Consider the following 27094-nt stretch of genomic DNA (forward strand, 5'->3'; position numbering starts at 1 on the left):
GCTGACGAGTCCATCATGGCAGCCGCGGCCGCCTCCCCCGCTCTGAAGCGGCTGGATCTTAGGGACCCCGCGGCGCTTTTCGAGAGCCATGGCGCGGAGGAGATTCGCGGGCTGGAGCGCCAGGTTCGGGCCGAGATTGAGCACAAGAAGGAGGAGCTGCGGCAGATGGTGGGCGAGCGGTACCGCGACTTGATCGAGGCGGCCGACACCATCGGCCAGATGCGCCGCTGCGCCGAGGGGCTGGTGGGCGCCGTGAAGGCCACCGACCAGTACTGCTCCCGCCTCCGCCAGGCCGGCTCGGCCGCGCCCCGGCCGCCGCGGGACCCGCAGGTCAGCCCCGGGCCCCCGCCCCCGGCCCGGCCGCTCCCACCCCCGCGGGTCGGTCGGCGCCCCTGGCTGGGCCTCACCTGCCTCAGGAAGAGCTCCCGCCACCCCTTGCGCTCGGCCCCTGGGGGGACGCCCGCGGTCCTTCCCTTGCTGCTGACCCGTTCTCCACGGTCCCTCGGCCGTCTCCTCGGGGGCCTTCCCGCGCTTCCGGGCCTCGCCCCCCTCACCTCACCCGTGGGGTCGCCGGGCTTGTCTTCCCACCTGAGATGGAGACGCCAGGGGTCTCTCGCTAGACTGTTCAACTTGTTCCCTGTATCACGTCTCCTCACATTGTTGCTGGAACAGAGTTCTCCCGTGTTGACACCTTCCCCCCAAGTCGTTCCTTCCTCCCAATCTTCCTCCCAGCCCCGCCCCCACCCCATTCCCAAGAATAACTCCCACGGCCCCAAAGAGCTCTGCTCCCCTCTGTGGGAGTCGTTGGAGGCTAGTAACCAGCCCATCCAGCTCTCGTCTTTTAATAGCGTAACATTTTCATTTTAAGGAACTCAGGTTTTTCTAATCAGGTGATCCGAAGTGTTCCCCCCTGCCGCCCGCCCCAGACGCTATTGATGAGACCCAGCGTGGAAAAATGCTGATCCTAAAAGTGGAGCAGCCTTTCGTGCTCCTAAAGAACGATGACTTAGGGTGGCAAAGTGAAAGGGTGCGGAGAGTGAGAAAGGTAGACACTTGTCCTTAAACCTGGGAGAAGATCCTTGCAGCGACGTGGAAGAAGAAATTGCAAAAGTACAGTTTAGGTCCAGTTTGGAGCTTTTTAATACAGTCTGGGTTTTAGAAAAATGCAGGTCATTAGGCTGGGCTCACACGATAGAACCATAGAAGATTGGAAATTCTTCGCTAACTTCTGAAATGAGAGACTTCATCCCTTCCTAAGCTAATTTGTGCTGGCTTGTTTTTGGAAACATTTATTTTTATTCCTGTTATATCTTATTTATTCTCAGTCAAAGCCACAAAAATTTGAGCGCCTTCTGTGTTCAAGGCACAAAGAATCAGAATTCTGCTCTAAAGGAGCTTACAATCTAGTTGAGAAATTAAATCCATGGAAAGTTGATGAGAAAAATGTAACCAATTTAGAATAGCAGAAGAAGACATTTTAGGATAATGGGTGATTGATTCCCAGAATAATTGTGTACATTTACCATAAGAATTCTGAAGGAAGTCACTTCAGGCTTGGGTCCTTCTCAGTTAGGAGAGGCGTTTAGGATAGATGAGATTTGGAATAGGGGGTCTGGAGTATGTAAAGACAATTAAAACCAAGTATCAATTTGATTAAAGCACGGTTGGTCAACCTTGGTGCCGTTGACATTTTGAACTGGATCATTCCTTGTTGGAGATGCTTATCCAGGGCATCGTGGGATGTTTAGAAGCATCCCTGGCTTCTTCCCACTAGATGCCAGTAGCACTCCTGTCCCCCACTGTGGTAATCAGAAATGTCTCCAGAGATTGCCACGTGTTCCCTGGGGGATGAAATCCTCTTCCTCCCCACACATGAGAACCAATGGATTCAAGGGTCCCTAGAGGGACTTCCCTTCCCTGGTGGTCCTGTCTTAAACACGGGTTAAGACTCCGTGCTCCCAATGCAGGGGGCCTGGGTTCGATCCCTGGTGAGGGAACTAGATCCCGCGTGCCGCAACTAAGATCCCGTGTGCCACAGCTAAGACCCGGCACAGACAAATAAATATTTTTTAAAAAAGAATAGGTCCCTGGAAGAAAGCAGTGGAAGGACAGGAGACCCTTGACCACCGGGCTAAGATACTAGGCAGCAAGGAGCCTTTTAGAACTGAGCAAAGATACGATCTAAATGGCCTGTGAAGAAGGTTGACTTGACAGCAACGGAAAAGGATAGGTTGGAGGGGACAGAGAATGAACACAGAGCAAGCGAAATGTTTTTGGATTCATCGAAGTGTGAGATGATGATGACTCACAGTAGAATCATGGAAGTGGTAGCAGAAACCTAGGTCGTAGAGATGTCGACAGAACCATCAGAAGGACCTGAATTTCCTGGGATCTGGGGACAGAGTGATGGTATATGTGAAGATGTTGAGGGAGGTCAGATGGCTAAAATTTTTGGTATAGGGAGATGAGTTTAGTTTTAGATATACTGATTATAGAATAGCAGCGAAAGTTCCAAGGGGAGATGTCTGGCAGCGGCAGAAAAGGCTCGATGGGAATTCAGGGCAGCGGGGGGACTACAAGATACGGTGGTGATCTGCCTGGAGCTGGCGCTTCAGGGAGGAGAATCGTGAAGGAAGAGGACAGACCGAGGTGAGTGGAACGTGAAGATCTGGTGGAAGGTTGGCGAAGAGAAGCAGCCAGTAGAGAAGCCCACGATGCATTCAGAGCAGCAGGAGAGAACGTAGGGAGGCCGAGCGCCAAGCAAGGGAAGGGGAGAGCTCACTCGAGGGGCGGAGCATCGGCTCCCTGATACCCTGTCTGTGCGATGACCAGATTTGGTTTGCCCCTCCATGGGATGGAGCAAAGGTGCAACCGGTAGGAAAAGCTTGACTCCAGTAATTCTGCTACACGAACCTTGGTGCCTTGCTGAGCGGCATTGAATCTGGCTTCGTGGAAGCTTTGTACCCCCCAGATAGCCCCATACTTCTCCCCTAGCCGGCCCCACGCTGACCTTGCTTTTTTTGTCCTGACTTAGCTCTGTGCCTTTCCCCGCAGCCACAGCAGCCGTCCCAGGAGAAGTTCTACAGCATGGCTGCCCAGATCAAGCTACTGCTAGAAATTCCTGAGAAGATCTGGAGCTCCATGGAGGCCTCTGAGTATCTCCACGCCACACAGCTCTACCTGCTCTGCTGCCACCTTCACAAGCTGCTCCAGCTGGATCCTTCTAGTTCCCGATACAGCCCTGTCCTCTCCCGATTCCCTATACTCAGCCAGCAGCTGGCGGCGGCCAGCCACTTCCGGTAAAAAGACCTGCTCTGGTGATGGCCATACTCCCCCCCTCCAATTTTATGGAGGGTGTCTCCTTTCCTGATGTACTGGGGTTCTTCTCCCAAGATGTAAAAAGCTCCCCATGACCTCTGTCATCCTCTCTCTAGGTCAGCCATCCTGCATGAGAGCAAGATGCTGCTTACATGCCAAGCCGTGGCCGACCAAGCCGTGGCCGAGGCCCTGTGCTCTGTGATGCTCTTAGAAGAGAGTTCTCCGCGCCAAGCCCTAGCGGACTTCCTGTTGGCCAGAAAGGCAGCTATTCAGAAACTGCTCAACCAGCAGCACCACGGTGGGTGTGGCTGCTCTCCACAGTTTGGGCCGTAAACCCGGGGATGGAGCAGAACAAGCTGAGGGAGGCCGAAGCTTCCACAGCGTTCTCTGCTTCTAACTTTACTGAAGGCAAATTGTTAAAAGAGGATGGCTTCTTCTCGTAGGTGCTGGTGTCAAGTCTCAGATTTGCTCATTAGTGGAGTTGCTGGCCACCACTTTGAACCAAGCTCATGCTCTTTTCTACACTTTACCGGAAGGTCTGCTGCCAGATCCCTCCCTGCCATGTGGCATGCTCCTCTCTACTCTGGACAACATCACAGGCCAGCATCCTACTGGTGAGCTCTGAGCCAACCGCTTTTATTTTCTGGTTCATTCATTTCCTGAGCATCTGCCATCTGCCCGCTACTGTGCTGGGCTCTGGGGATACAGCAGTGAATTGGACAGATACAGACCCACTTTCCTGGAGGTCAGAGTCTAGTGGATATGCAGATATCTGCTTCATATCAATCTTGGTCATTGCTATAAAGGCAGAGTACAACTTGACTTCGTAGCATTGAATGGAGGGACCAAGGCCGGAGACTTCCTTGGGGACAGGATACTTAAAGTGAAACCTGAAGGTGGAGTAAGAGTTAGTCAGGCAAAGAAGAGGGTTCCAAGCAAAAGGAAGAGGAGGTGCAAAGGTCCTGAGGCAAGGAGGATGTTAGTATATGAGGAACTGAAAAAAAGCAGGGGAAGCTGAGGGAAAGTGGGTGAGGGGAGGAGTAGCATGAGAAGACATGTGGCCAGTTTATCATTTGGGACCAGAGAATACAGCGCTGTGTGAACAGAGCAGTGGATAGCCTTCTAGGACCTTCCAGGCTTGGTTGTCCTCCTGTTATATGTTCCCGTGCACCCTGTACTTTTATTTGGCAGGATTTGTCCCAATTGGAATTAAATGCGTTTGGCTTTTATGTGCCAGTGGTTCCCCCTGGGGCTGGAGTGGATGCTGAGAGCTCACCGTGACCAGGTGACAGACGATGGGGGCAGCAGAGATGGAGCTGATTGGGCAACTCGGACATGTGTTTAGCAGACAGTTTGGTGAGGGATTGGCTGCAGAGGGTGTGGAAGGAAGGGGTCCAAGTTTACTAGAAAGGAGTTTTTTGTTTTGTTTCGTTATTGAAGTATAGTTGATTTACAGTGTTAGTTCCTGGTGTGTAACAAAGTGATTCAGTTATATATTCTTTTTAGGGTTCTTTTCCATTATAGTTTATTACAAGATACTGAATATAGTTCCCTGTGCTGTACAGTAGGACCTTGTTGTTTATCTGTTTTATATATAGTAGTTTGTATCTGCTAATCCCAAACTCCTCATTTATCCCTCCTCCCACTTATCCCCTGGTAACCATAAGTTTGTTTTCTACATCTGTGACTCTACTTCTGTTTTGTAAATAAATTCATTTGTACCCTTCTTTTTAGATTCCACATATAAGTGATATATGACATTTGTCTTTCTGTGTCTGACTTACTTCACTCAGTATGACAATTTCTAGGTCCATCCATGTTGCTGCAAATGGCATTATTTTGTTCTTTTTTATGGCTGAGTAATATTCCTTCGCATATATGCACCACATCTTCTTTATCCATTCATCTGTCCACGGACATTTAGGTTGCTTTCATGTCTTGGCTGTGGTAAATAGTGCTGCAGTGAACATTGGGGTGCGTGCATCTTTTCAAATTAGAGTCTTCGTCTTTTCTGGATATATGCCCAGGAGTGGGATTGCTGGATCATATGACAAGTCTATTTTTAGTTTTTTAAGGAACCTCCACACTGCTCTCCATGGTGGCTGCACCGATTTACGTTCCCACTGACAGTGTAGGAGGGTTCGACAAGGAGTTGGTTTGAAAGGGCTGCTGCTGAGTTTACTTTTGAAAATGTTGCCTTGGAGACAGCTGAGACCTTGGAGTGGGAACGTGGAGTGGAGAGGCAACCGTGGGTCCAGAAGAGAGCAGTGAGTGGTCTGGCTGGGGCGACACACATGCTGCATCTGCAGTGGCTGTTGTTTGAGGCCTTGGGGCGGATGACGTCAGTAAGGGGAGGGGATGACGGAGGACTGAGCCTCAGGAAACTCCAGAACTCAGAGGTCAGACGGAGGCGGCACGGCCGAAGGTAGAAGGGAAACGAGCAGAATGTGGTGACAGCCCAGAGGTCATTTTCAGACAGAGATGTGTATTAAACAGTCTCATTTCTGGCTTACTTTGTCTTTCAACGGAAGTTCTCCCAACGGAAGAACTTTCAACGGTTCTACTTTTAAAATGCCAAGCATTACATAGCCCTCATTTTCCTCCTTTCTCTTTTTTCCCCCATTCCTTTCCTCTCTGTCCTTTGCCTTGTCAACCAATAGGATGGCAGAGTTGGAGGGAAGCTGCCACACTCCCTCCCTGATGAGGGGAGGCCTGGACATACTCTGTGCTTCCTTTTTCCCCCTATTTCAGGGGTCTAGTCCGGCTGCCCAGAGGAAGACTGGATGATTTTTGGAAATTCCTTCCAGGTCCTTTATTAATTTGCTGCTCAAAGGATGGTCCCGATGACCTGTCCCTTGGCCCTCTCCCTAGGAAAGGGCATTGGTGTCCTGCAGGAGGGCATGAAGCTGTGCAGCTGGTTCAAACACCTGCCCGCGTCCGTCGTCGAGTTCCAGCCAGCTCTCCGCACACTTGCGCGTCCCATCAGCCAGGAGTACCTGAAAGACACACTGCAGAAGTGGATCCACATGTAAGTAGCCAGAGCTTTCCTGGCGGGGGACAGGACCCACCCAGCCTCGCCTGTGACCACAGGAAGGAGGGAGAGCCCTGGCCGTATGGCTGGTGCTCTGGGCCAGGCCAGCCCCACCTCCGCCGTCTCTCACTGTGCTCACGGCGCTTAGCCCCCGCTGGGAGAGCCAAGAGGGAATTTGTCTTTCAACACGTGACGTAGAGGATTTTAGACCCTCTTTATGTTAGAGTTCTGCCACTCCTGTGCTTTTATTTAGTGCAGTGTTGTGTGTGTTTGTTTTTTTTAATTGAGGTGTAGTTAATTTACAATATTGTGTTAGTTTCAAGCATACAGTAAAGTGATTCAGTTATACATACACATATATATTCTTTTTCAAATTGTTTTCCATTATAGGTCGTTACATGACGTTGAGTATAGTTCCCTATGCAGTACAGTAGGTTCTTGTTTACCTGTGTTATGTATAGTAGTGTGAACATGTTGATCCCAAACTCCTTGAAGTGTTTATATATTTATAAACACTCTGATACATAATAGATATTTACATAGTAGGACCCAGGTAAGAGGTTTTCAAGTGGAGTCCAGCTATTTTTCTTAATAAAGGTGTGAAAACCACGAAACTAATGAAGCCCAAGAAAAATGATTTTGTTGCAGGTGTAATGAAGACATTAAAAATGGGATCAGCAACCTGCTTATGTACGTGACGAGCATGAAGGGTCTCGCGGCGATCCGGGATGCCACGTGGGAGTTACTTGCCAATGAGTCGATCCATCACAGCTGGGATGTGATATGTCGGCGGCTTCTGGACAGGCCTCTCCTGTTCTGGGAGGACTTGATGCAGCAGCTGTTCCTGGACCGACTGCAGGTGAGGTGGGAAATCGCGTGGTCCAGCTGTTCGGTAGCCAGTCCCGGTGTGATCTTTTGATTATCTGGGGAGATTCCCACCACTTCCTAAGTATATTCTTTCCCTGCCGACCTACTCCAGGGCTGACTCTTCTGGATAATGAGCCATAAAGATGAACGGATTCTGGTGCTGAAAAAGAGGCCAGGCGTCTGTCGGGTGGTTGGGAACATGTCCACGTCCATCAGTGATGACATTGTTCTCTGCCACCACCATGCCATCTTCCTGAGCGTGGCGGAGAACACTGGATGTTGGGATAGATTGCCAGTTAGTGCTCTGGTTTTGAGATTTCCTGGAAAGAACTGGGATTTGAAGAACTCTTCTCTCCTTTGCTTTCAGACTCTGACAAAAGAAGGCTTTGACTCCATCTCCAGTAGCTCCAAAGAGCTCCTCATTTCAGCCTTGCGGGAACTTGAGAGTAGCACCAGCAGCTCCACTTCAAATAAGCACATCCACTTCGAGCATAACATGGCTCTCTTCCTCTGGTCCGAGAGTCCCAGCGACCTGCCTCCCGACGCTGCCTGGGTCAGCGTGTCAAACCGGGCTCAATTTCCGGGCAGTGGGCTCTCCATGAAAGCACAAGCCGTTAGCCCTTGTGTACAGAGCTTCTGTTCTGCCCTAGATTCGAAACTGAAGGTGAAACTGGAGGACCTCCTGGCTTACCTTCCCTCTGGCGACCCGTCACCCCCCAAGGACGTCTCTCCCGCGCAAGCCAGGAACTGTGCCTTTGACAGATACGCAGACGCGGGGACCGTGCAGGAGATGCTGCAGATGCACTCCACGGCCTGCGTCAGGCACATCACGGACTGCGTCCAGGCGGAGCTGCAGCGCATCCAGCAGGCTATACAAGGGCAGCAGGACGCTCTCGACGGGGTCAAGCTACACTCGGTCCTTTTCATGGCCAGACTCTGCCAGTCACTGGGAGAACTGTGTCCCCACCTGAAGCAGTGCATCTTGGGAAAGTCAGGGAGCACCGAGAAACCAGCAAGGGATTCGAGAGCTCTGAAAAAACAGGGGAAGGGGAAAACTCAGGAAATAGTTCCCATGCAGGCCAAGTGGCAGGAAGTGAAGGAGCTCCTCCTACAGCAGAGCGTGATGGGCTACAGGGTCTGGAGCTCGGCGGTTGTGAAAGTGAGTGACACGTAAACGTATTCCTTCTGTGCCCGCCAGGCAGTCCCCATTTCTGTCCCCTTTTTGTCATAGTCCAGGCTGGCCAAGCTCAATAAGGCCTTTCAATAGTAAGGGAATAACAATTCTTATTTCACACAGTTATTTTCATTTATCTCTGCCAGATAGCTCAAATGTAAAAACTTTTCTATTCGTTTTAGCCTACATTTTATAGACAGAAACCCTGGATTTTTTTCCTTCCATCTGATGAGAATGAAAGACTTTCTCCCTGGACAAGGGTATCTGTTTTCTGCTCTTCAACCTAAATGTCATCATCTCCACTGGTGTCTTAAGAGGTGGCCCCTGACGTCTGTAGGGTAGTTGGCAACGAAATCCCCGTCGCTGGCATCAGCAGTTAGAAGAAAAGTGAGGTGTGCCACTCACCATCCCGCACACAGTGCAAGCAGCAGAAGCTGGTCTCAAGATGGCTCGAGTAGTTTGAAACAAACTCCACAAAGGATCTGAGTGGCCCATATGGATATCTGCTTTCTATTACCAGGTTTTGGCTCATGGATTCACCCAGTCATTACTTTTAGATGATGCTGGCTCAGTCCTGGCCACGGCCACCAGTTGGGATGAACTAGAAATCCAGGAGGAAGCGGAGTCTGGCAGCAGCGTCACGTCCAAGATCCGACTGCCCGTCCAGGTACGTAAGGGCCGCCACTGGGAAGGGGAAAACCTGCTCTGTGGAAAGGACCGAGACTTGAGAAATAATCATTCAGCATACAGCTTCTGAGGAAGGGCTGCAAGTAAGACGTGTAGCTTTCTACTCTGGGAGCAAAGAGGGCGTAGGGCCGAGTAAATAGGAGACGGTTCGAGGAGTCAGTTCATGAGTCTTGCCTTTTGCAGCTCAGACTCTGTGCTAATTAGAGAACCACTCACCCTAAAGTGGAAACATCAGTGGAAAACACGGTGCCAGGCCACCAAGGGAATGACAGCAGCCGTCACTTGTATCTGTTCACGGGTCTCTGCTCGGAGAGGGGCCGACTGCAGGGGTCAAGGTCCTGGCGTATAAGCCTAGGTAGGGTAAATGAATCCACTCTTAGCCCGTCTCGCTGCATTGGGGCAAGTTGGCAACTGGACATTCCTTTGTTCTTTTAGCCGTCCTGGTATGTACAGTCCTTCCTGTTGAGCTTATGCCAGGAAATTAATCGGGTTGGAGGCCATGCCTTGCCCAAGGTGACACTGCAGGAGATGCTGAAAAGCTGTCTGGTTCAAGTAGTAGCTGCCTATGAGAAACTCTCAGAAGAAAAACAGGTGAAGGTAGGTGTGTGAATTTTTTCCCATTAAAAACAAAAACTGTAGCTTTTTCTTGGGTTTGGGCGCTTCCCAACCCAGGATTCCAGGTGATAAGGACCACTTGCCCCGGGCTATCTAATCGGTAGTGGCTTCCAGCTCCTCGACTTCAATCACACCCATTCCCAAGGGTCAAGCTGGTCATCACTGAAAAGGCAGTTCCGTACCAGTGGCGAGGACGAAAGCCTCAAAGTTTTTTAAAAAGACCTGCTTTCCAAGCCCAGCACTGCCACGTGGTCACTGCAGGCTTTGGGCAGATCATTAACCTGTTTCCTCAGGATGCAGCGGGGTCACGTGCGCTGCTTGGGGGGGTGGGGGGTAGTGTGAAGGCTCAGGAACAGTAGCGAAGCCCAGCACACCCGCGGTGGGGGCTCCTGTCGCCCAGCCCTCCTCCCTTACTGCTCTGCGGCCCTCTGCCTTTGGCGCGCACTCCCATTGCATTACTAACGTTTTTAAGACAGGACCAACTCCTGACTTGCGAAGGAGTTCATATTAAGTCTTCTCCCCTGAGCTTCCTCAAAAGGCCTCTCCTTCGTGCCAGGAGCTTTTTTCTTTTAAAATGACTGCCTACAGCAGCTGAGACCTTTTTTTAAGGGCCGGGTCTCTTCCCGGCCATTAGGTTTTTCGTTTTAAGACCAGGTATCTAACATAACTTATTTTTGTTATTGTTATGAGATTAAACTGGCCTTCTGAGTATAAAAAGCTTCTGAAATAACCAGCTGAAACGCAGCCAAACCCTGAAGCTGTTTATTCTCAGATAACAAGTCATCTCCCTTAATGGGTGGGGACGGGAAATTCATTTGCAGAAAGAAGGTGCATTTCCAATGACCCAGAATCGGGCACTGCAGCTGCTTTACGATCTGCGTTATCTCAACATCGTTCTGACGACCAAGGGTGAAGAGTTGAAGAGTGGCCGCAGCAAACAGGACCCCAGGTAGGTATGCTCGCCCTCCCGTGCATCTCTCCCAAACCTGCACAGCCCTCTTCTGGGAAGCCACTGGCGTTAGCCTCACGTTGCCCATTAGTTGTGTTTGTTTTCAACAGTAAGGGCTCATGTTACCAGCAAGAGAAAGAACGACCACCTGCTGGATAGATTCCACAGTCAAGTGTAGTAGGTGGAATCTCATGCCTCTCTTCTGAGTCAGCCTACCAACTGTTGGGTGTAATTTGAACCTCCGGTACCCTCCCCAGAAACAACCTGGGGAAGTTGTGGACTGGACTTAGACATCCCATCTGGTGAAACCTCCTGAGGATCATTTAAGCTCAACGATCAGTGACAAGTGGGGCTAAGCCAGCAGTTAAGGAGAACAGACCCAGTTCCAGGGCTTGTCTAGCATTACGACACCCAAAGATTGGTTTCTGTCCTACAAAACGTGGAGAATGACCCACTTGATCCTTTTTGCAGAGTTGAGAAAGTGGCTGACTACCTTGAAGCGCTCATTGACCCGTTTGACCTGGACGTTTTCACACCGCACCTCCACGGCAACCTCAACCGCCTGGTGCAGCGGACTTCTGTAAGCCGGGGAGAACACGCTCACCGTGAACGTGAACGCAGCGCCACGGGCTCAGATTACAGCACAGACCTGCCCAACACACAGTGCTCCAGGACACAGTGGGGAGAGGGGCTAAGACACAGAGCTGAGTTGTTACAGGGGCCGAAAAGAGGATTAGATCAAACCTCAGGGCTGAGGCAACCCCGGGATGACCCCTTTAGTTGTGAATAAGGACTATTCAGGTTTTATCCAGGCCTCAGAGAGAGGAATACAAAGAGCCATTGGACGGGGAGGTTCTGACCTGTGGGCAGCGATAAAAGTAATCATGGAGCACGAACACGCTCAAAAGAGCATTTCCCCAAAAGGATGGCTAGAAACAAAGTAGTGACTGATGACTGACAGAATTTCCTTTTAAGCGGACAGTACCAACACCCAGCCTGTTACTGTGCCCCGTCTCTCGTCTGGCAGGTTCTCTTTGGATTGGTGACGGCTACAGAGAATCACTTCACCCCCAGAAGCAGTACGTTCAGCTCCCAGGAAGCCCATAACGTACTGCCACTAGCATCAAGTCAGATCAGGTAATGATTCTGAGTGGTTCCTGCTGGGGCCCCAAAGCTTCCTGGTCCTTCGACTGAAATGCCCTCCTCTCGTCTCGGAGGTTTGGACTTCTTCCACTGAGCATGACAAGCCCTCGAAAGGCCAAATCAGCCGGCAGAAGCATCGAAACCAGAGCCCAGGTTAGTGCGCAGACGAGAGGTTCCCCCCCATCGATCCTGCCCCGTCTCCCATCAGACCACCCGTCAGCTCCCCTTTCAGTAACCAATAAAGAACCAGATGACAGGATGCACTAGTGCTGCTTTTAATGGCGGCGCAATATAGAAGTACACGGTGTTACTCGCTTGAGCTAATAAGAGGTTTTAGGAGATGCCCACTGACACTATCAAGTAGTCTCATAATAGAAATGGATCTCAGGCTGCCAAGGCTGTAGCAAATATGCAGGACGGGATGGAGAACGCTGCTTGTGTTGAATAGGGTAAGAGAGTTAACTGCTAACCCTGCACTACGACTGTACTTATTTGGAAAAACAATTGCTTTGTTCCAGTGATGGTGTCACCTCTCATTTCTTTTAGTCGGGTGGGAAGTACAAGGAAATGCGCTTTCTCAAGTTTACATGTTCTTGTTAACACACGTTTTGTTTCAGTAGGCTGCCATCCGTTAAGCCTGCGGGAGTCCTCCTGGGTATTTCTGAAGTGTGTTGTGTACGCATGTGTCTGAGAGCTCCAACAGCTTGCCTCCTTCCAGCATTTAATCCTTGTTTGCTTTCTGATTAGACAAAATATTCGCCAGGTATCCTTTCCATATTCCCTGCCATCAAACCCAGTAAGATCCAAAATCCTCCGTCAAACATCTGGTTTTAAAACTTGGGAGATGGTAGTGGAAAAAAAAAAAGTTTTTGCACAAGCCTCCCACTCTGTAAGCCCAGGCCTGTGCTGTACCTTTCCCTCACAACACTCGGTTTCTGCTTCAAGTAACTGACCTTTCAGCTCTACCCGCATGAGAGGAACAAACCGTGGAGAGAAGGTACACGTTTGCCCTCTTCCTACAGTCCTCAGCTTCAGATTTTACTTCCGTCACGTGCTAGAATCTCGGTCTCCCGTGTCCTTCCCCAATCTGGCCTAAGAGCAGAGTCCCCTTCTAGAGCTGTCCGTGCTTCTCAGATGTGCTGTGTGTGCCGTGTGGACCCCAAGCGGAGTGGAGGGCGAGCAGGCCGGGGGTCCAGTGGACGCTAAGGCACTTTCCTCTACATACAGCGGCAGGCTGCTGTCCCCCCGGCACTCTCCCGAGCAGATGACCCGACGCACGCCGGCTCCTTGTTCAGACAGCTTGTCGCCGAGGAGGAAGACTCATCTGCGCCCTCACTGTTCAAACTAGGGTGGCTCTCTAGTATGACCAAGTGACACAGGACAATCCGTCTCTCTAAATAAATACTCCTGCATTATTTCTTTTAGCAGTGCCTCTGCTCATTCGTTTCTAAGCCACACCAGTCTTTCCAGTTGCCGTGGTGGAATGGGGCCCCCTGGTTCCCGTTGGGGGTTACTTTAAGCATAAAGTGAATCCTTGTCCAATAGTTTCACAACACTTGTGACTTCAGACACCAGTTCAGAGAGCTTACACTGTGTCAGCCTTCACCAGCGCCTTAATTCTCGACACTACAAGGCGGGATTATCAGAGAGCACACACAGGCTGCTGCTGGACAAGTCTGTGAATAAGACAAAGTCATTTACGTATTCCTTGACTGTCCGAACTGAGCAGTGTTTTCTAAGTCTGAGATGTAGGCTCTGGAGGAATAACGGTAACAAGTTTATCTGGGGATCCAAGGGTCTGAGAGACCTTCTCTCTGGAAATACAAATATATAACAGAGAGAGGACGGTTATCAGGGCAGGTGCTGACTTTATCATACAGTCTGACTGCAATCTGGTGGTTCTCCTGTCACAGAGGACAGAGTACTTTCAACAGGACACCTACATACTAAGAGGTAGCATGGCAATTTCAGTGCAAGACTGAATCAAGCTTTCTATGTTTTGGAAAAAAACTTAGGTTTTTTCATGGAAAGTAGATACTCTTTACTAGTTTATTGAATTTAAAAAATTGAAGATCCCGCAAAATGAAAAGGCCTTTTTACAGAAAGTAGAATTTCTAAGTGACAGATCTGGAAATCAGTCTGACTTGGACAAACTATGGATTCAACACGCAGATGAGATTTCCTCCTACTGTTGACTTGCCCTGGATTTCATACCCACCCTCGAAAGAATCCTATAAAAAACTGCTTCAAAGCCCCTTTGAAATCGCAATAGTGCAGCAAAACCACAAGTAAACAACGGCCTGTTAACCTGTTATTTCAAATATAGACTGAAAAGCCAACAGGCATCTTTTTGTGCAATTTTTTTTAAAACATCGTTAAGTTGAAATATCAAATCTGCGCAGCGCGGTCCCTTCACAGAAGGCAAGAAAGTGCCGGCACGTCATGTGGGAGGCCGTCCTCGGTGCTGCAGGCTGTGAAAGTGGGCCTCCTTCAGGGTCTGGTTGATGTGGAAGTACGGGCTTTGGCACAGCGCGGACGGCACGGGCGCGGGCTGTGGGCCGTGGGGGCTGGACCGGGCGGTGGGGTGGCTTGAGCCGCTCTCCGGCGCGCTGGCCCGGTCCGGGCTGTTGATGCTGCTGCTGCTGCCGCTGCTCCCGCCACTGTCACTGCTTGAAGACTGGAACGGGGGAAAAAGACACGGCATCACAGTTAGGCTGTTCGGGGCTTAGGAGCTTAACGGGGGTTAACTTCAAATACCCTCTTTAGGACTGTTTTCCTACTCAGTTTGAGGAGGATCAGCATGAAAATACACACTGGGCTTTAGAGCTTACAAAGCATTTTCACTAAGATACTTCATTCTGTCCTCACACCTACCCGCGAAGTCAAGTGGAGTGATGACCCAACACACCCCCCCAGGAAGAGGCAGGGTCCGGACTCCAGCGTGGGCCCTCCGACCGCGAATCCCTTCCGCTACATCTTCATTCCTTTACGCATCTCCCCTGCGTGCTTTCACCACGCGTTCCCATCATTTCCAATAATCACAGAAGGGAGTTCTCAGCCTCCAAAGGGAAGCATCAGTCATTGGTACAGGGTATGAAGCAGGTGCCCTCGTAACAAGTAAGGTGGCTTCTGGGCACAAGTGAAAATTTTGACAGCTTTGTGGTTATCATCTCATGGGCACAAAACCGTACTCCCTGAAGGCAGAACACGTAGCCTGAAAGACTTTTTTTTTAATTGAAGTATAGTTGCCGTACAATATAAGTTACAGGCGTGCAATATACTGATTCACAATTTCTAAAGGTTATATACCTCATTTATAGTTATTATAAAATATTGGCTATACTCCCTGTGTTGATCAGTATATCCTTGTAGCTTATTTTATACCTAGTAGTTTGTACTATCCTGAAAGACTTGAATATACTTCTTGTAGAGTTATATTAGCATTTTTGCAGTTCGCTATGTGTACGCATGTGCACACGTGCACACATGTGCCTAATTTTCTGTTTAATATCCCTAACGTTACTTGGTGTCTTAGTCATCTTGAAGAGGCTACTCAGAGTTCCCTGGTAAGAGTCACTCTCAGAAATCTCCTTCCTTCCGATGCGAGGATCTTCAGAGGGAAGGCAATGTATGGATCCTTTTCCAAATTACAGCCTTTGACTATTTCTAATAAATGGCAACCCCAAAACCTTGGTTAACAGCACACTTCTCTATTTACAACTCAACACAATATTGTGCTGGAAGGAATCAATGCATGAGACATTCAGAATTCTAGAGGTTAATGATCTGGTGTATAACTTTTTAAAATTTTACCCTTTGATACTTCTAAAGTTATATTCGTTTATACAAAAACACTGGTTTTGAAATGCCTGCTTACAACCGTATGAAATCTACATGTGAGGGAAAAGACTGGCAAGAAGCAGGTCACAGTAGTTAGGTCAAAACGGATGGGTTATGGTGATTTTTGCTACCCTTTACTGCAACTTTTTGCAATGTGGTTATTATCTATTTTCATTATAAAAGTAAATGCATAAATAAAATGTTGTTTCTACATAGATACTTTAAAAATGATTCTTAAAATACTAGTTCTATCCATTTTTTGATCAAAAGTTATACCTAACAATGTGTACATAAACAATATGTACATAAATAAACTTATCTAAAATGGCAAAGAAAGCAATGTTCACGAAAGGCATCCAGTCTTAACACTTAAACCAAGAATTATCATGGTCCATAGGTCATTTGGAGGCACTCACACTTAACAGGTCACTTAGCCCACTGCCCCCAGGTAGTAGGAGACAACCTATCTATCTTCTTAAAAACAAAATTGATGAAAGCATTATAATGGGCTGAATAAGGTCAGATGGCAGGGTTAACAGCAGCAGCAATTACATTTACTTAAAGACTTAAGTGAAAGCCAATTCAAAAACAAAAGCTGTGTTCCATAATAGCCTCCCCTAACCTAGCACAGAATCAGCTAGAACTGCCGCTGGCACAGCCGGCAAGGCCGCTACTCGGTGACGAGCAGGTCACCACACTGGGTAGGAGGCCCACAGCACTCTGTCTCCTCTCAGTCTGTTTTCTTTCCTGTTTCTCGTTACAGGTACTGTCTGAAAATTAAGGCAAGAACTAGAATCAGTTTCTAGTAAGTCAAGTTTCCATCTCAAATTATATTTACTTCACACTGTAACAGCAAAGGTGACACTATTCTGAGAAAAGATAAAAATTCTTTAAAATAAATAGGTTAAAAAAGATTGCTGTACAATAACTGTTAAAAAGGAGAGAGAGGGAGACAAATACACCTGCAATTTCTAGTCCATTTTAAGTATCCTGTAACTCAGATTTTTAAAGACACGTATAAAACTGTTTAGCGTGGCCCTGTTTATAATAGCTAAAAATGGGAAACAACCTAAATGTCTAAAAATAGGGAAACTGCGACTTCCCTAGTGGCGCAGTGGTTAAGAATCCGCCTGCCAATGCAGGGGACACGGGTTCGAGCCCTGGTCTGGGAAGATCTCACATGCCGCGGAGCAACTAAGCCCATGCGCCACAACCACTGAGCCTGCGCTCTAGAGCCCGCCACAACTACTGAGCCCGCGTGCTGCAACTACTGAGGCCTGCATGCCTAGAGCCCATGCTCCGCAACAAGAGAAACCACCGCAGTGAGAAGCCCGCGCACCGCAATGAAGAGTAGCCCCCGCTCGCAGCAACTAGAGAAAGCCCGCGCACAGCAACAAAGACCCAACGCAGCCAAAAGTAAAATTAAATAAATAAATAAATAAATGTATTTTTAAAAATAATAAAAAAATAAAATAAAAATAGGGAAACTGGTTAAACTATGGTATATGTATATAAAGTGTAATACATGAATTATAATCCGTAACGATGAAATTCTATTCTGCTGGTAACAGTGAGGATAAGAGATGTACATACACCAAGGTAGAAAGAGATCTTTAACATCTTTTTTATAGGTTACAAAACAACGTATAGCAGGTCCACTGGTTTTTAAAGTGTTTTCTTTAATGTATACATATATGTACACCAAAAATATTCTGGAAGGATGTACATGCCAAAATATTTAGAATTTGGACCTCCTACTTTTTAAAAAAACTTTATTTTCTATAGCTTCTACAAAAAATACTTCTTTTGAGGGCAAAATACAGTCATGAGTAAGAGAACTAAAGAGTGCTACTACAAAGGAGAGTAAGGTCTCCAGTCACTCGTAGCTTCAAGACTGAGACTTAAAGAAAACACTGACACTGCAAGATTTTAGGAAGGCTGTTTGCCTCCCGTGACAGCTTAAGAACCCCTAAACTGCTTCAGCTGACTGTGGCAGACAGCAGGCCGACGATGCTCTTAGACTAAGAAGAGGGAACCTATACAGAACCTGGGAATCTGGGTGAACGCACTTCACACGTTATTTTAATACACATAAAACATTACACCCTACTGTCATTAAAGGTAAGAACAATACATCTCTTTCAAAGGTGCACTGGTTCCTATTTTCACCCCACTCAGACGGGTCTTGGCATTATTGAGGGGCTTTAGGGAATATCTCACCATCTACAGATGGCCAAGCAGCAACCAGCAGAATAAAAGCAAGCAGTGCAACGTGCTAAGGGTGACTGTTCTGTGAAACTTCTCTTGTGATGCACAAGTATATTTGGTATATACTGGGTCACAAAATATGGCATTTCTGTGGGACCGGGTCAAAAAGTTTGAAAGTTACTGAAATGGGTCTTAACGCTGTCAGCCATCAAAGTGGTCCAACTTTGTAGGATAAAGGAAAGACCATTATTTCCTTTTAACCCTAAAAGCATAAAACCAAATTTTAAGTCTCTATCAGAGCCTTAAGATGTATGAAGAAGTAAATCGTTTTGTCTTATAAAACCAAAAAACTCGAGATGGAAAAAATTGTATTTCCCCTGCTTAGTGGAGCCTCTCTGTATCAGATTGCTTGGGGGGCAGAGATGAAGAGAAGGGAGAAGTATTCGAAAGAGCTTTCAGGAGTCTTGAGAGAAAGTAGAGCAGATAAAGGCAGAAGAACACGCACTGTCTTTAGCAGAAAGAATATACATAAATCATGGAGCAGAGGGCAGACAAGCTGAAGTTCATTTTCTTAGTCCCAAGGGCTCAAATCATACAGAGCTCCTGACCCCTCAGCTAGGCCTGCCCTGAATTTTATTTTCCCAGGGTGTGAAGTCAGTTTAAGAGAGAGCCCATTTATACCCATGGTAGAAACAAAATAGCTCTAAAGACACTTTCTACTAATAACCTTTAGAAAGTCCCCCAGGTGGGATTGTTACTGAGTCTCTGCTTCATAAAAAGAGAGCCAGAGTGCATGTGTACACTTATTACCTAGAGCTGGATGCTTTCTGTTAGTCAGAAAAGCAGATCAACAGCGTATTTTATTTTCTTTCAAGCCCCAGCTTCCCTTCACATCCATCTCCCCATCCAGTGGTGCTTTTTTTTTAATTAATTGAAGACATATTATTTATTTATTTATTTAGCGGTATGCGGGCCTCTCACTGTTGTGGCCTCTCCCGTTGCAGAGCACAGGCTCCGGACGCGCAGGCTCAGCGGCCATGGCTCACGGGCCCAGCCGCTCCACAGCACGTGGGATCTTCCCGGACCGGGGCACGAACTCGTGTTCCCTGCATCGGCAGGCGGACTCCCAACCACTGCGCCACCAGGGAAGCCCCAAAGTAGGCATTATTTTTTTGTTTGTTTTTTGTTTTTTTTGCCTCTCACTGTTATGGCCTCTCCTGTTGCAGAGCACAGGCTCCGGACATGCAGGCTCAGCGGCCGTGGCTCACGGGCCTAGCCGCTCTGCGGCATGTGGGATCTTCCCGGACCGGGGCACGAACCCGTGTCCCCTGCATTGGCAGGCGGACTCTCAACCACTGTGCCACCAGGGAAGCCCCCAGTGGTGCTTTTAAATTTACGTGAGCCTCAAACGAAAAAAGAAATCTTGCTCGTTGTATTACACAGTCCATCCCTGGAGTCAGAATGAAGTTCACCCTAAGGCCACTGCAGAATCTGAATTAAGTGCAAGGGATGATCCTAGCCAAGTCTATCAGAGCTTCTAATGTAAAACTCTGTGCTTCCAAAGTGCCCAATGATTTAAGAGAGCTCCAGATCTGCTAATACCAGTGAGACCATAAGACTCCAAATGCATTCAGTGGGCTAATTAAAACCACTTTCTAAATGTGCAAGGGAAGAAAATACAGGTGGTCACTTTTCTGTGTCAATGAGTAAATGGCATATCTTTACAAGATAAAATTGGACCACATCATCTGTTTGAAGTTTCTGCCTAAAAACATGTATGTATTCTCATTACTAAACAGATAACGTTCAGGTTCAATATGAAACTGCTTGGGGTGGCTTTTCTTGCTGTGAGTTGATGCAACATATTACAAATATTTCAAGGACTTGAACTGTGAGCGAAGTTTCTAAAGACAGACACTACAGATTGGGTTAACTTTTGAAAGGACTGTTCCTGCATTTGAATGGACCTTTCGAGAAGTTAATTTCAGAGTTAATTTGCTACAGGGTTTTAAACACACAACCTTAACACCTTACCCCAGAATCTGCCAAAACAGTTTTGTCTGTTAGGCTGGTCCTACTACTAGGACAGATTAATGATGAGAATGAACAAAAACAAAGAGTGTTAAAATACCTTCTTTAAAAATTATGCAAAATATTCCCAGGGTCATCTAAATTCAGTGCTTTAAAAAAAAAAAAATCACCTAACATACTGCCAATTCTTATCAGTTAAAACAAATGGATTTATAGAATCCTAATTTTAATGATACATGGCTTCCCCTGGTTCTGTAATGCTTTTATCTGCCACGCCTCTACACGCCAACTAAGAATACCCTTGGGATTTTAGAGTCATGCCATCAAAGATTTTCCCTTCTAGTAGAGACAAGAAAAAAGACAGAGGCTGTTCCAATTAAGCGACCTCTGTTTTACTTCCACATCTTCTCGCTCTCTACTTGCTGTTACTTCGTAGTGATCTAAAAAATCAAAACGGTCTTGGCAAGTTAAAGGTATTTTTAAAAAGTTGGGGTCTTTGTATTTGAAAAAGGTACTGCTTTTGTTCACTCAGGTAGCAGTACTTCTTGTAAGGCATATACCTGCATACCAGAAGCCAGATTTACTGGAAGTGTCTAATGTAATTTGTAGATATTCAAGCTCAAAATAAAGAGCATTATTCCTACAAGTGAAGCTACAATTCAAACCAAAACGGCCAGCCTAAGAAAATGGATTTAAATAAGTTAAATCTAGCTAGTTTTTACCCATCCAATAACTGTCTGAGGTCAGGGAAGGGAGCTACCTTTGTAAAGGACCCAACAGGAAGATGGAGAGTGACAAATCACTTCACTCCTTGCTCACCAGAGAGAAAAACGAACCTGCCTCAGACATTAACTACCAGGAATCATCTAGAATGCCTTTCAAAAAACCTTTTTATTCCTATACCTGTAATTATATCTCAATTTAAAAACCAGTATCCTAAGGCTCACAAGGCATTAAACCTAAGTCACTGGAGTTAAAATTCAAGATCTTCAATGCAAACACAGATTCGAGTCATGAGAAAAACCACTAGACCCCCATTTCCTTACTTTTTGTAGCTAGAAATCTAAAACTGCTTTCCAGCTAATACCATGTCATAGCATTTACTCAGAAAAATATTTTCCAGCTAAAAGATAGAGGGAGGAAAATTATTCTTCTCTGTTCCTATGATTCAAGAGAAATCTAGAACCTAGTGGCCCTGGATATACGTAGCGAAGTCCCTCAGAGCTTCCGATGTGTCTTCTGGGAGGCGGCACACACCGTGGGCAGGAGCCCGTAGCTCACACTCAGACTCTGGGGCTCCCCAGTCTGCCTCTCACCAGCTATGTATCTTTGGGCAAGGGACTTTATTGTTCTGTGCCCCAATTTTTCCATCTGAAAAGTAGAGATCATAATAACCACCAAACTGACAGGAAGAAAATGTACAAGTAGATTCAAAGTTTCTCTTTACGTAACTCATCTGGCAAGTCGGTTCACATTCTTCAGTTCACGTTCTTCAGCTTCCTAGAATCTAGGAAAGAAAGAGGCCCACACTATCTCCATTTTACAGATAAACGTGACTTACTTGTGGCACAGTTCGAAACAATTCAAACACCTCGTGTCTTATTTCCCAGTACTTGCCAATGTTATCACGTTTAGGAGAAAAAGGTGAGTTCTGGAAATTAATTATAAATGACAGTTTTAAATCTCTCTTACAATGAAAATAAACTTCCAAATGAAAGTTCTTTATGTTACAAGAAAAAAATTCTAAACTTAAGTATCTCAAGAAAGACATAGGAGGGGCTTCCCTGGTGGCGCAGTGGTTAAGAATCCACCTGCCAATGCAGGGGACATGGGTTTAAGCCCTGGTCCGGGAAGATCCCACATGCCGTGGAGCAACTAAGCCCGTGCGCCACAACTATTGAGCCTGCGCTCTACAGCCCGCGAGCCACAACTACCGAGCCTGCGTGCTGCAACTACTGAGGCCTGCGCGCCTAGATCCCGTGCTCCGCAACAAGACAAGCCTCTGCAATGAGAAGCCTGCGCACCACAATGAAGAGTGGCCCTCGCTCACCACAACTAGAGAAAGCCCACGCGCAGCAACGAAGACCCAACACAGCCAAAAATAAATAAATAAAATAAATTTTTAAAAAATAATAGTAAAATAAAGACACAGGAAATGGCTCCTCTTAACTTAGTCTCTTAAGGAAACTTACCCCGTTGGCCCTACCTTAGAATTAAAAGATACTGTTTTCATTAACAATACACTCTGTCATGTAAATTAATAAAATTAAGAATCCACTAGTAATGACATGTTTTATTATTTCCCCCTTTATACACAATTGTCAACAAGCAGCCAAATGTCCCTAAACTGGATATTTTTATGCCATAAACATAATGACCTACTCCAGTGGTCACGATTCAATTATTCAGTAGTTAACTTTCCATTTTAAAGTTTTCCCCTGCCTTTTGCTGCTCTAGTTCTCCCTGGGTTCACTCAGACTCATTACTCGAGGGGAGGGGGAGGGATAAATTGGGAGACTGGGGTTGACATAAACACATTACCATATATAAAAGGGATAACTAATAAGAATCTACTGTACAGCACAGGGAACTATACTCAATACTCTAATGACCTATATGGGAACAGAATTTTTAAAAAGTGGATATATGTGTATGTACAACTGAATCACTTTGCTGTATAGCAGAAACTAACACAACATTGTAAATGAACTATACTCCAATAAAAATTAATTAAAAAAAAAAAAGACTCATTAGTCGACGGCACCAGACGCCGGTAAATGTGCTATAACGGAGGGTCGGAGGGTCGTGGCCGCCGTGAGGGATCTCATGGTGAGTTCAGATTACCGCGACAGGTAAAAAGTACCTGTATTGACTGTTACTTATTACAAGGGCAATCCAGTCCATCCTTCAGACTAATGATTACAGAGTGGTTTAACCACTGAATTTCTTTGGACAAGTAAGAACCAGACATGTGAACCCACAGGTTGAATAACAATACACTGTTTTCTTCTGCGAGAAGAAGAAAGGTATTAGGGAGTGAAGGTCATTCTCTACAAACAGCAGTTAAAACAAACCAAAACTGTAATACTAAGGAGTGTTACTCAAAATAAGAGATCAGAAATGTTTGATTTTTTAAAAAATGACAATTTACACTCCTGTTCTCAAACATCAAAATTGTAGATATAGGGAAAAAAGATCAATACAAAAAAGATCTACTGTACCTTTGAACTAATGCAAACATCATATAGCAGGACTGACATACAGACACAAGTAAAGAAATATTCAGGGGCTTCCCTGGTGGCGCAGTGGTTGACAGTCCGCCTGCCGATGCAGGGACACGGGTTCGTGCCCCGGTCCGGGAAGATCCCACATGCCGTGGAGCGGCGGGGCCTGTGAGCCACGGCCGCTGAGCCTGCGCGTCCGGAGCCTGTGCTCCGCAACGGGAGAGGCCACAACAGTGAGAGGCCCGCGTACCGCAAAAAAAAAAAAAAAAAAAAGAAATATTCAGGGCGATACCGTGAAAGTAATCACCGCATACTCTTTTTAATGAATAGTCTTATAACTCAAAAGAATAATGGAGACTCAATTCTGTTAGTTTTATCACTAAATGTTCATGGCAGCCTCTAATCTTTGGTTTTCTTCCAAAGAAAAAAGAGATTCCCTAGTTTAACCAAAAGCTCAATTACTTTTCTGTTAATCTTAAGGGAGAAAAAAAAAAAACCAAAGAAAAAAAAAGGTGATAGGAAGATTTAAAAGGGAGGATAAAAGCTATAGAAATTTAAGTCTCCATGTAAAAGGATCTAGTCTGCACTGGTGCATCAACTGCTCCTGAGTATTACCTACATGACAGTTACTGATTTTTTTTCTCCCTGAGAGAATTACTTTGGATTTCTGGTAAAGACTGGATATAGGTCAAATCCTATTACTGAGAACTAATTAAAGTACAAATTACTTTGGCTGTGGAAGAACTGTGATCTATGGAATTCTGCTTTAAGTGATGAGACTAGGGCTTAGGAATCTTTGCCACTGAGGAGTTTCTCTCTTAGGGTGACAACTGTTGAGGGTCAAATCTTTAGGTGCATAATTTAATAGCAGCATCCCTTCAGTGTCAGCTTCCTTGCCCCACTGCAGACCAGGTGCTCAAGTGCACAGGAGGCACACTGCAGCACCCAGGAGACCAAAGTTCAAACCAAAGTTTGAACTTTGCCCTTTCCCCCTCCCCCCACTCCACTCTGCTTCCCACAGGTGCTCTTTTCAGAACAACATAATGAAAACATAAACACAATTAAAAATAGGACTTCGCATACACATACATTATATATTCCGAATGCTTGTACGGTTTCTCTTAAAAACATGGAAAGCTTATCTTTAAGAGACATGGAAGCAGCAAAATATACTTGTCTTAAGGACAATTAATGTTTAGAAACGATTAGACAATAAGCTGGCTTCTGTATTCTGTACCACAAAAAAAAAAAAAAAAAAGGCCATGACTCAAAAAAAAGAGGTTAAAAACACTGCAGTCAAATAAGATCACTTTTCTTTATTTAAAAAAATTTTAATTACATGGAAGTAACTGGGTTATTTAGCTCAAGCAATGAAAACAGCAGATACTCTGGACCACACTTCCTACCTCTGTGTCCCAGGAATCGTGAAAGACAGGGTTCCTGCTACTCCTTTTGGTCTGGGGGGGGAGATGGTGGTCTTCTTCACTGCCATTCCTTCTCCTTTTCCTGAAATTAAATCACAAGGAGAAAAAAAAAAAAATTCAACAATTGACCTTCTGGACACTTCCAACTGTAAACCATGACAACATATAAATTTGCCCTCTTGCCTAAAAAAAGATAAATCATCATATGATATCCCAATAGGTAAAAAAAAGTTAGAAGTACACCGTCGCCAGGCACGAAGAACAAAAATATAAAAGAGCAGCAGTATGGTCGAGCTTAAATTAGTAAAACTCATTTCTAAAAAAAAAGCTTGACAATTTGAAATGTCTGCTGGGAACAAATAAGATCAGGAAGACATTAAGGACTAAGCTCTCAAACGCCACCTAATTAATGTGATCTTTTCCTACATCTCCTGAAGCTACGATTCCAAGTTACCTAATTTAACTCCTGTCCATACGACAACATCTAAGACAGGAGTGACTGCCTTTGCCTATTTACACTTAAAATCCTTATAAAAATGGTGCTACACAGGAAGAGCATTAGAGGTTCTGGTAGACTCTAATCTTTCATTTTCTTTCATCCCTGAGTTTTCCCCAATTATCACATTAACACAAAACCTCTCTGCCCTCTAACATATTAAATTACTTTTCTGGACAATCACTGGAAAGGCTGCTCTTGGACACATTAACTTGATTATTCCGGCTACACCACCTGGTATCGCAAGAAGTTACTTCACCAGGTTGTTACTGTGCGATTGTAGCACCAGCCACTTAAAATGTCCAGGTTTCAAGAAAAATCACACATATTTCTCAGTCAAGTGTTCTGAGATGTACAAGAAGGACAAAATTTATATGTTTTCTATGCAAGAATCAAGTACTATCAGGACTTCCAAACCCCAGTTAGAAATCAGAAATAAATTACAGGAGGTATAGTTTTAAGTCAAATTACATGGAACTGTGCTGTCCAGTACAGTAGCCACAAGATATATTTGTTAATTTAAATTAATTAAGATTAAATAAAATTTGAAACCCAGTTCCTCGATCACGCTGGCTACACTTTCAGTGCTCAGTGGCTACCCATAGCTAGTGGCGACTGTATGGGACCGCACAGATATAGGATGTTCCTACCACTGCAGAAAATTCTACTGGGCAGTGCTGGCTAGAGGCCAATTTATACAAAGCAGCACAATCTATTATAATGAAATCTCTTCAAGGTTCAAGTTTCTATAGCTAGAGGGTAAAAGAGCTTTTTGGAAAGTACTGAATTTGAACATACAGTATCTTCTATACAGTTATACTTTCTATGTGAGTAGGGTGGCTTACTGTGGTAGGCCCTTAACCTACCACAGTAAGGTTAAGGGTTAAGGTCTGAGTTAAGGTCTGGACATCGGAGAAAATTTAAGTTATCACCCCAAGCTCAATCCTCTGTACTTGTGAATACATCTAACATTATTAATGAACGAGTATGGATAGTTTAGGCTTGGAGTGATAAATAATGGGTGTGCGGTTTTGATAAAGCATTAACCAACCTGCAGAGGGCTACACCATTTACCTCATTCTAAGACTCAGTTGTTTATAAAATAAGCTCTCCTTATCTTTCTCTCAGGGGATTAGATCTTATCCTGAAGTACTGGAGGTTAAAAACTAGATAAATATCAGGTTTTAATCATCATTAAATGGATGTGCTACTTGAACCAAGAAATTGCTACGTTCGTTCTAATATGACCACTTACAAAGCACACCGTCTGATGGAAGACCAGCTGACGCGCAAAGAGAAACTCCTCAAATGACAGCGGGTTGGTCCCCAAACTCCTCCTTTATCAGTATGCCAACAGCTGATTGTGCCTGGGCTGCTGAGTCACTCTAACCAAACTCAAGAGCCTGACCAAAACTTTCCAATTTCCTCTTTTATAATGGGAGATAAGATACATCTTTCTAGCGACAAGACTATGAATGTCAAGAGGATAGGCTGGTTTTGAAGATTTCAGTTAAACTCTGGGAAAGTCTCATGAAATATCCCTGCCTCATAATCAGTTGATTTCTCCAGGTACCAGAATCATCTCTTTGGCCCCCTGGGAGTCCTCTTCTTTGCGCGGTACTAGATTAAGGAGGAGCCCTACCTCTTCTTCATTCTCCTTTTTCTAAGCTCTTTGCAGATTTCACCCTTGAAACATTTCTCTTTCAACAACATCATTAATAATTGTCAAAACTACAGCTTCATGCTTAACCCCCTCCACACAATCAGTCAGATTGTAACTTTTAACATTAATGCCATATACCAGGTTATAATTTGAGCAGCCACCCTATAACTGATTACATTCTCCCTAGCCATCTAGTTACAGATTATTGTTTAGCACCTGTTACTTCTAAGGATGGCAGAAATACATCACTTTTCCTCATTTCATTTCTCTCCAATCTTCCTGTCATCTCCTAGAGATCAAGCATAGAAGAAATCCTAGAGTACAGAGACTAGTGGTTTTCAATTTTTTTAAAAAAAAGTAACAGAACTCCTACGTCCTACCAAAAAAAAAAAATCCCTCTATTTCCATAAGAGATAAAGGATCT

The 27094-nt window shown here is 45.7% G+C and overlaps 2 protein-coding genes across 3 annotated transcripts in view; one reads left to right on the top strand and one right to left on the bottom strand.

The window, feature by feature from the left end:
• On the top strand, window positions 1–13208 carry COG1 (component of oligomeric golgi complex 1). Its single transcript, XM_027080523.1, has 14 exons — window positions 1–330; window positions 3055–3299; window positions 3435–3616; window positions 3762–3932; window positions 6190–6346; window positions 6998–7208; window positions 7584–8375; window positions 8911–9057; window positions 9513–9674; window positions 10514–10641; window positions 11113–11221; window positions 11669–11778; window positions 11859–11937; window positions 13012–13208. The coding sequence occupies exons 1-14, from the start codon at window positions 16–18 to the stop codon at window positions 13156–13158; spliced, it is 2955 nt and encodes a 984-aa protein (XP_026936324.1). The 5' UTR covers window positions 1–15; the 3' UTR covers window positions 13159–13208.
• Window positions 12044–27094, bottom strand: part of VCF1 (VCP nuclear cofactor family member 1) — a 17089-nt gene continuing 2038 nt past the window's right edge. Inside the window, exons 2-4 of one of the 2 annotated variants that reach the window (XM_027080533.1) lie at window positions 24494–24593; window positions 21425–21514; window positions 12044–14461 (exon numbers count right to left, since the gene is read on the bottom strand). In XM_027080533.1, the coding sequence (XP_026936334.1) occupies window positions 14225–14461; window positions 21425–21514; window positions 24494–24593 (427 nt within the window). In that variant the 3' untranslated portion in view covers window positions 12044–14224. The remainder of the gene's footprint in view (window positions 14462–21424; window positions 21515–24493; window positions 24594–27094) is intronic. The other variant, XM_027080534.1, reaches the window with a different exon arrangement.

This window comes from Aethalodelphis obliquidens, unplaced genomic scaffold, assembly GCF_003676395.1.
Source record: "Aethalodelphis obliquidens isolate GAN/ISIS:26980383/991018 unplaced genomic scaffold, ASM367639v1 scaffold44, whole genome shotgun sequence".
Classification (NCBI taxonomy): Eukaryota; Metazoa; Chordata; class Mammalia; order Artiodactyla; family Delphinidae; genus Aethalodelphis; species Aethalodelphis obliquidens.

Coding starts and splice junctions, on each gene's coding strand:
- COG1 (XM_027080523.1), top strand. CDS start 16: ATGGCAGCCGCGGCCGCCTCCCCCGCTCTGAAGCGGCTGGATCTTAGG. Junction 331..3,054: donor GGCCGCCGCGGGACCCGCAG/GTCAGCCCCGGG, acceptor CTTTCCCCGCAG/CCACAGCAGCCGTCCCAGGA. Junction 11,222..11,668: donor GCCTGGTGCAGCGGACTTCT/GTAAGCCGGGGA, acceptor CTCGTCTGGCAG/GTTCTCTTTGGATTGGTGAC.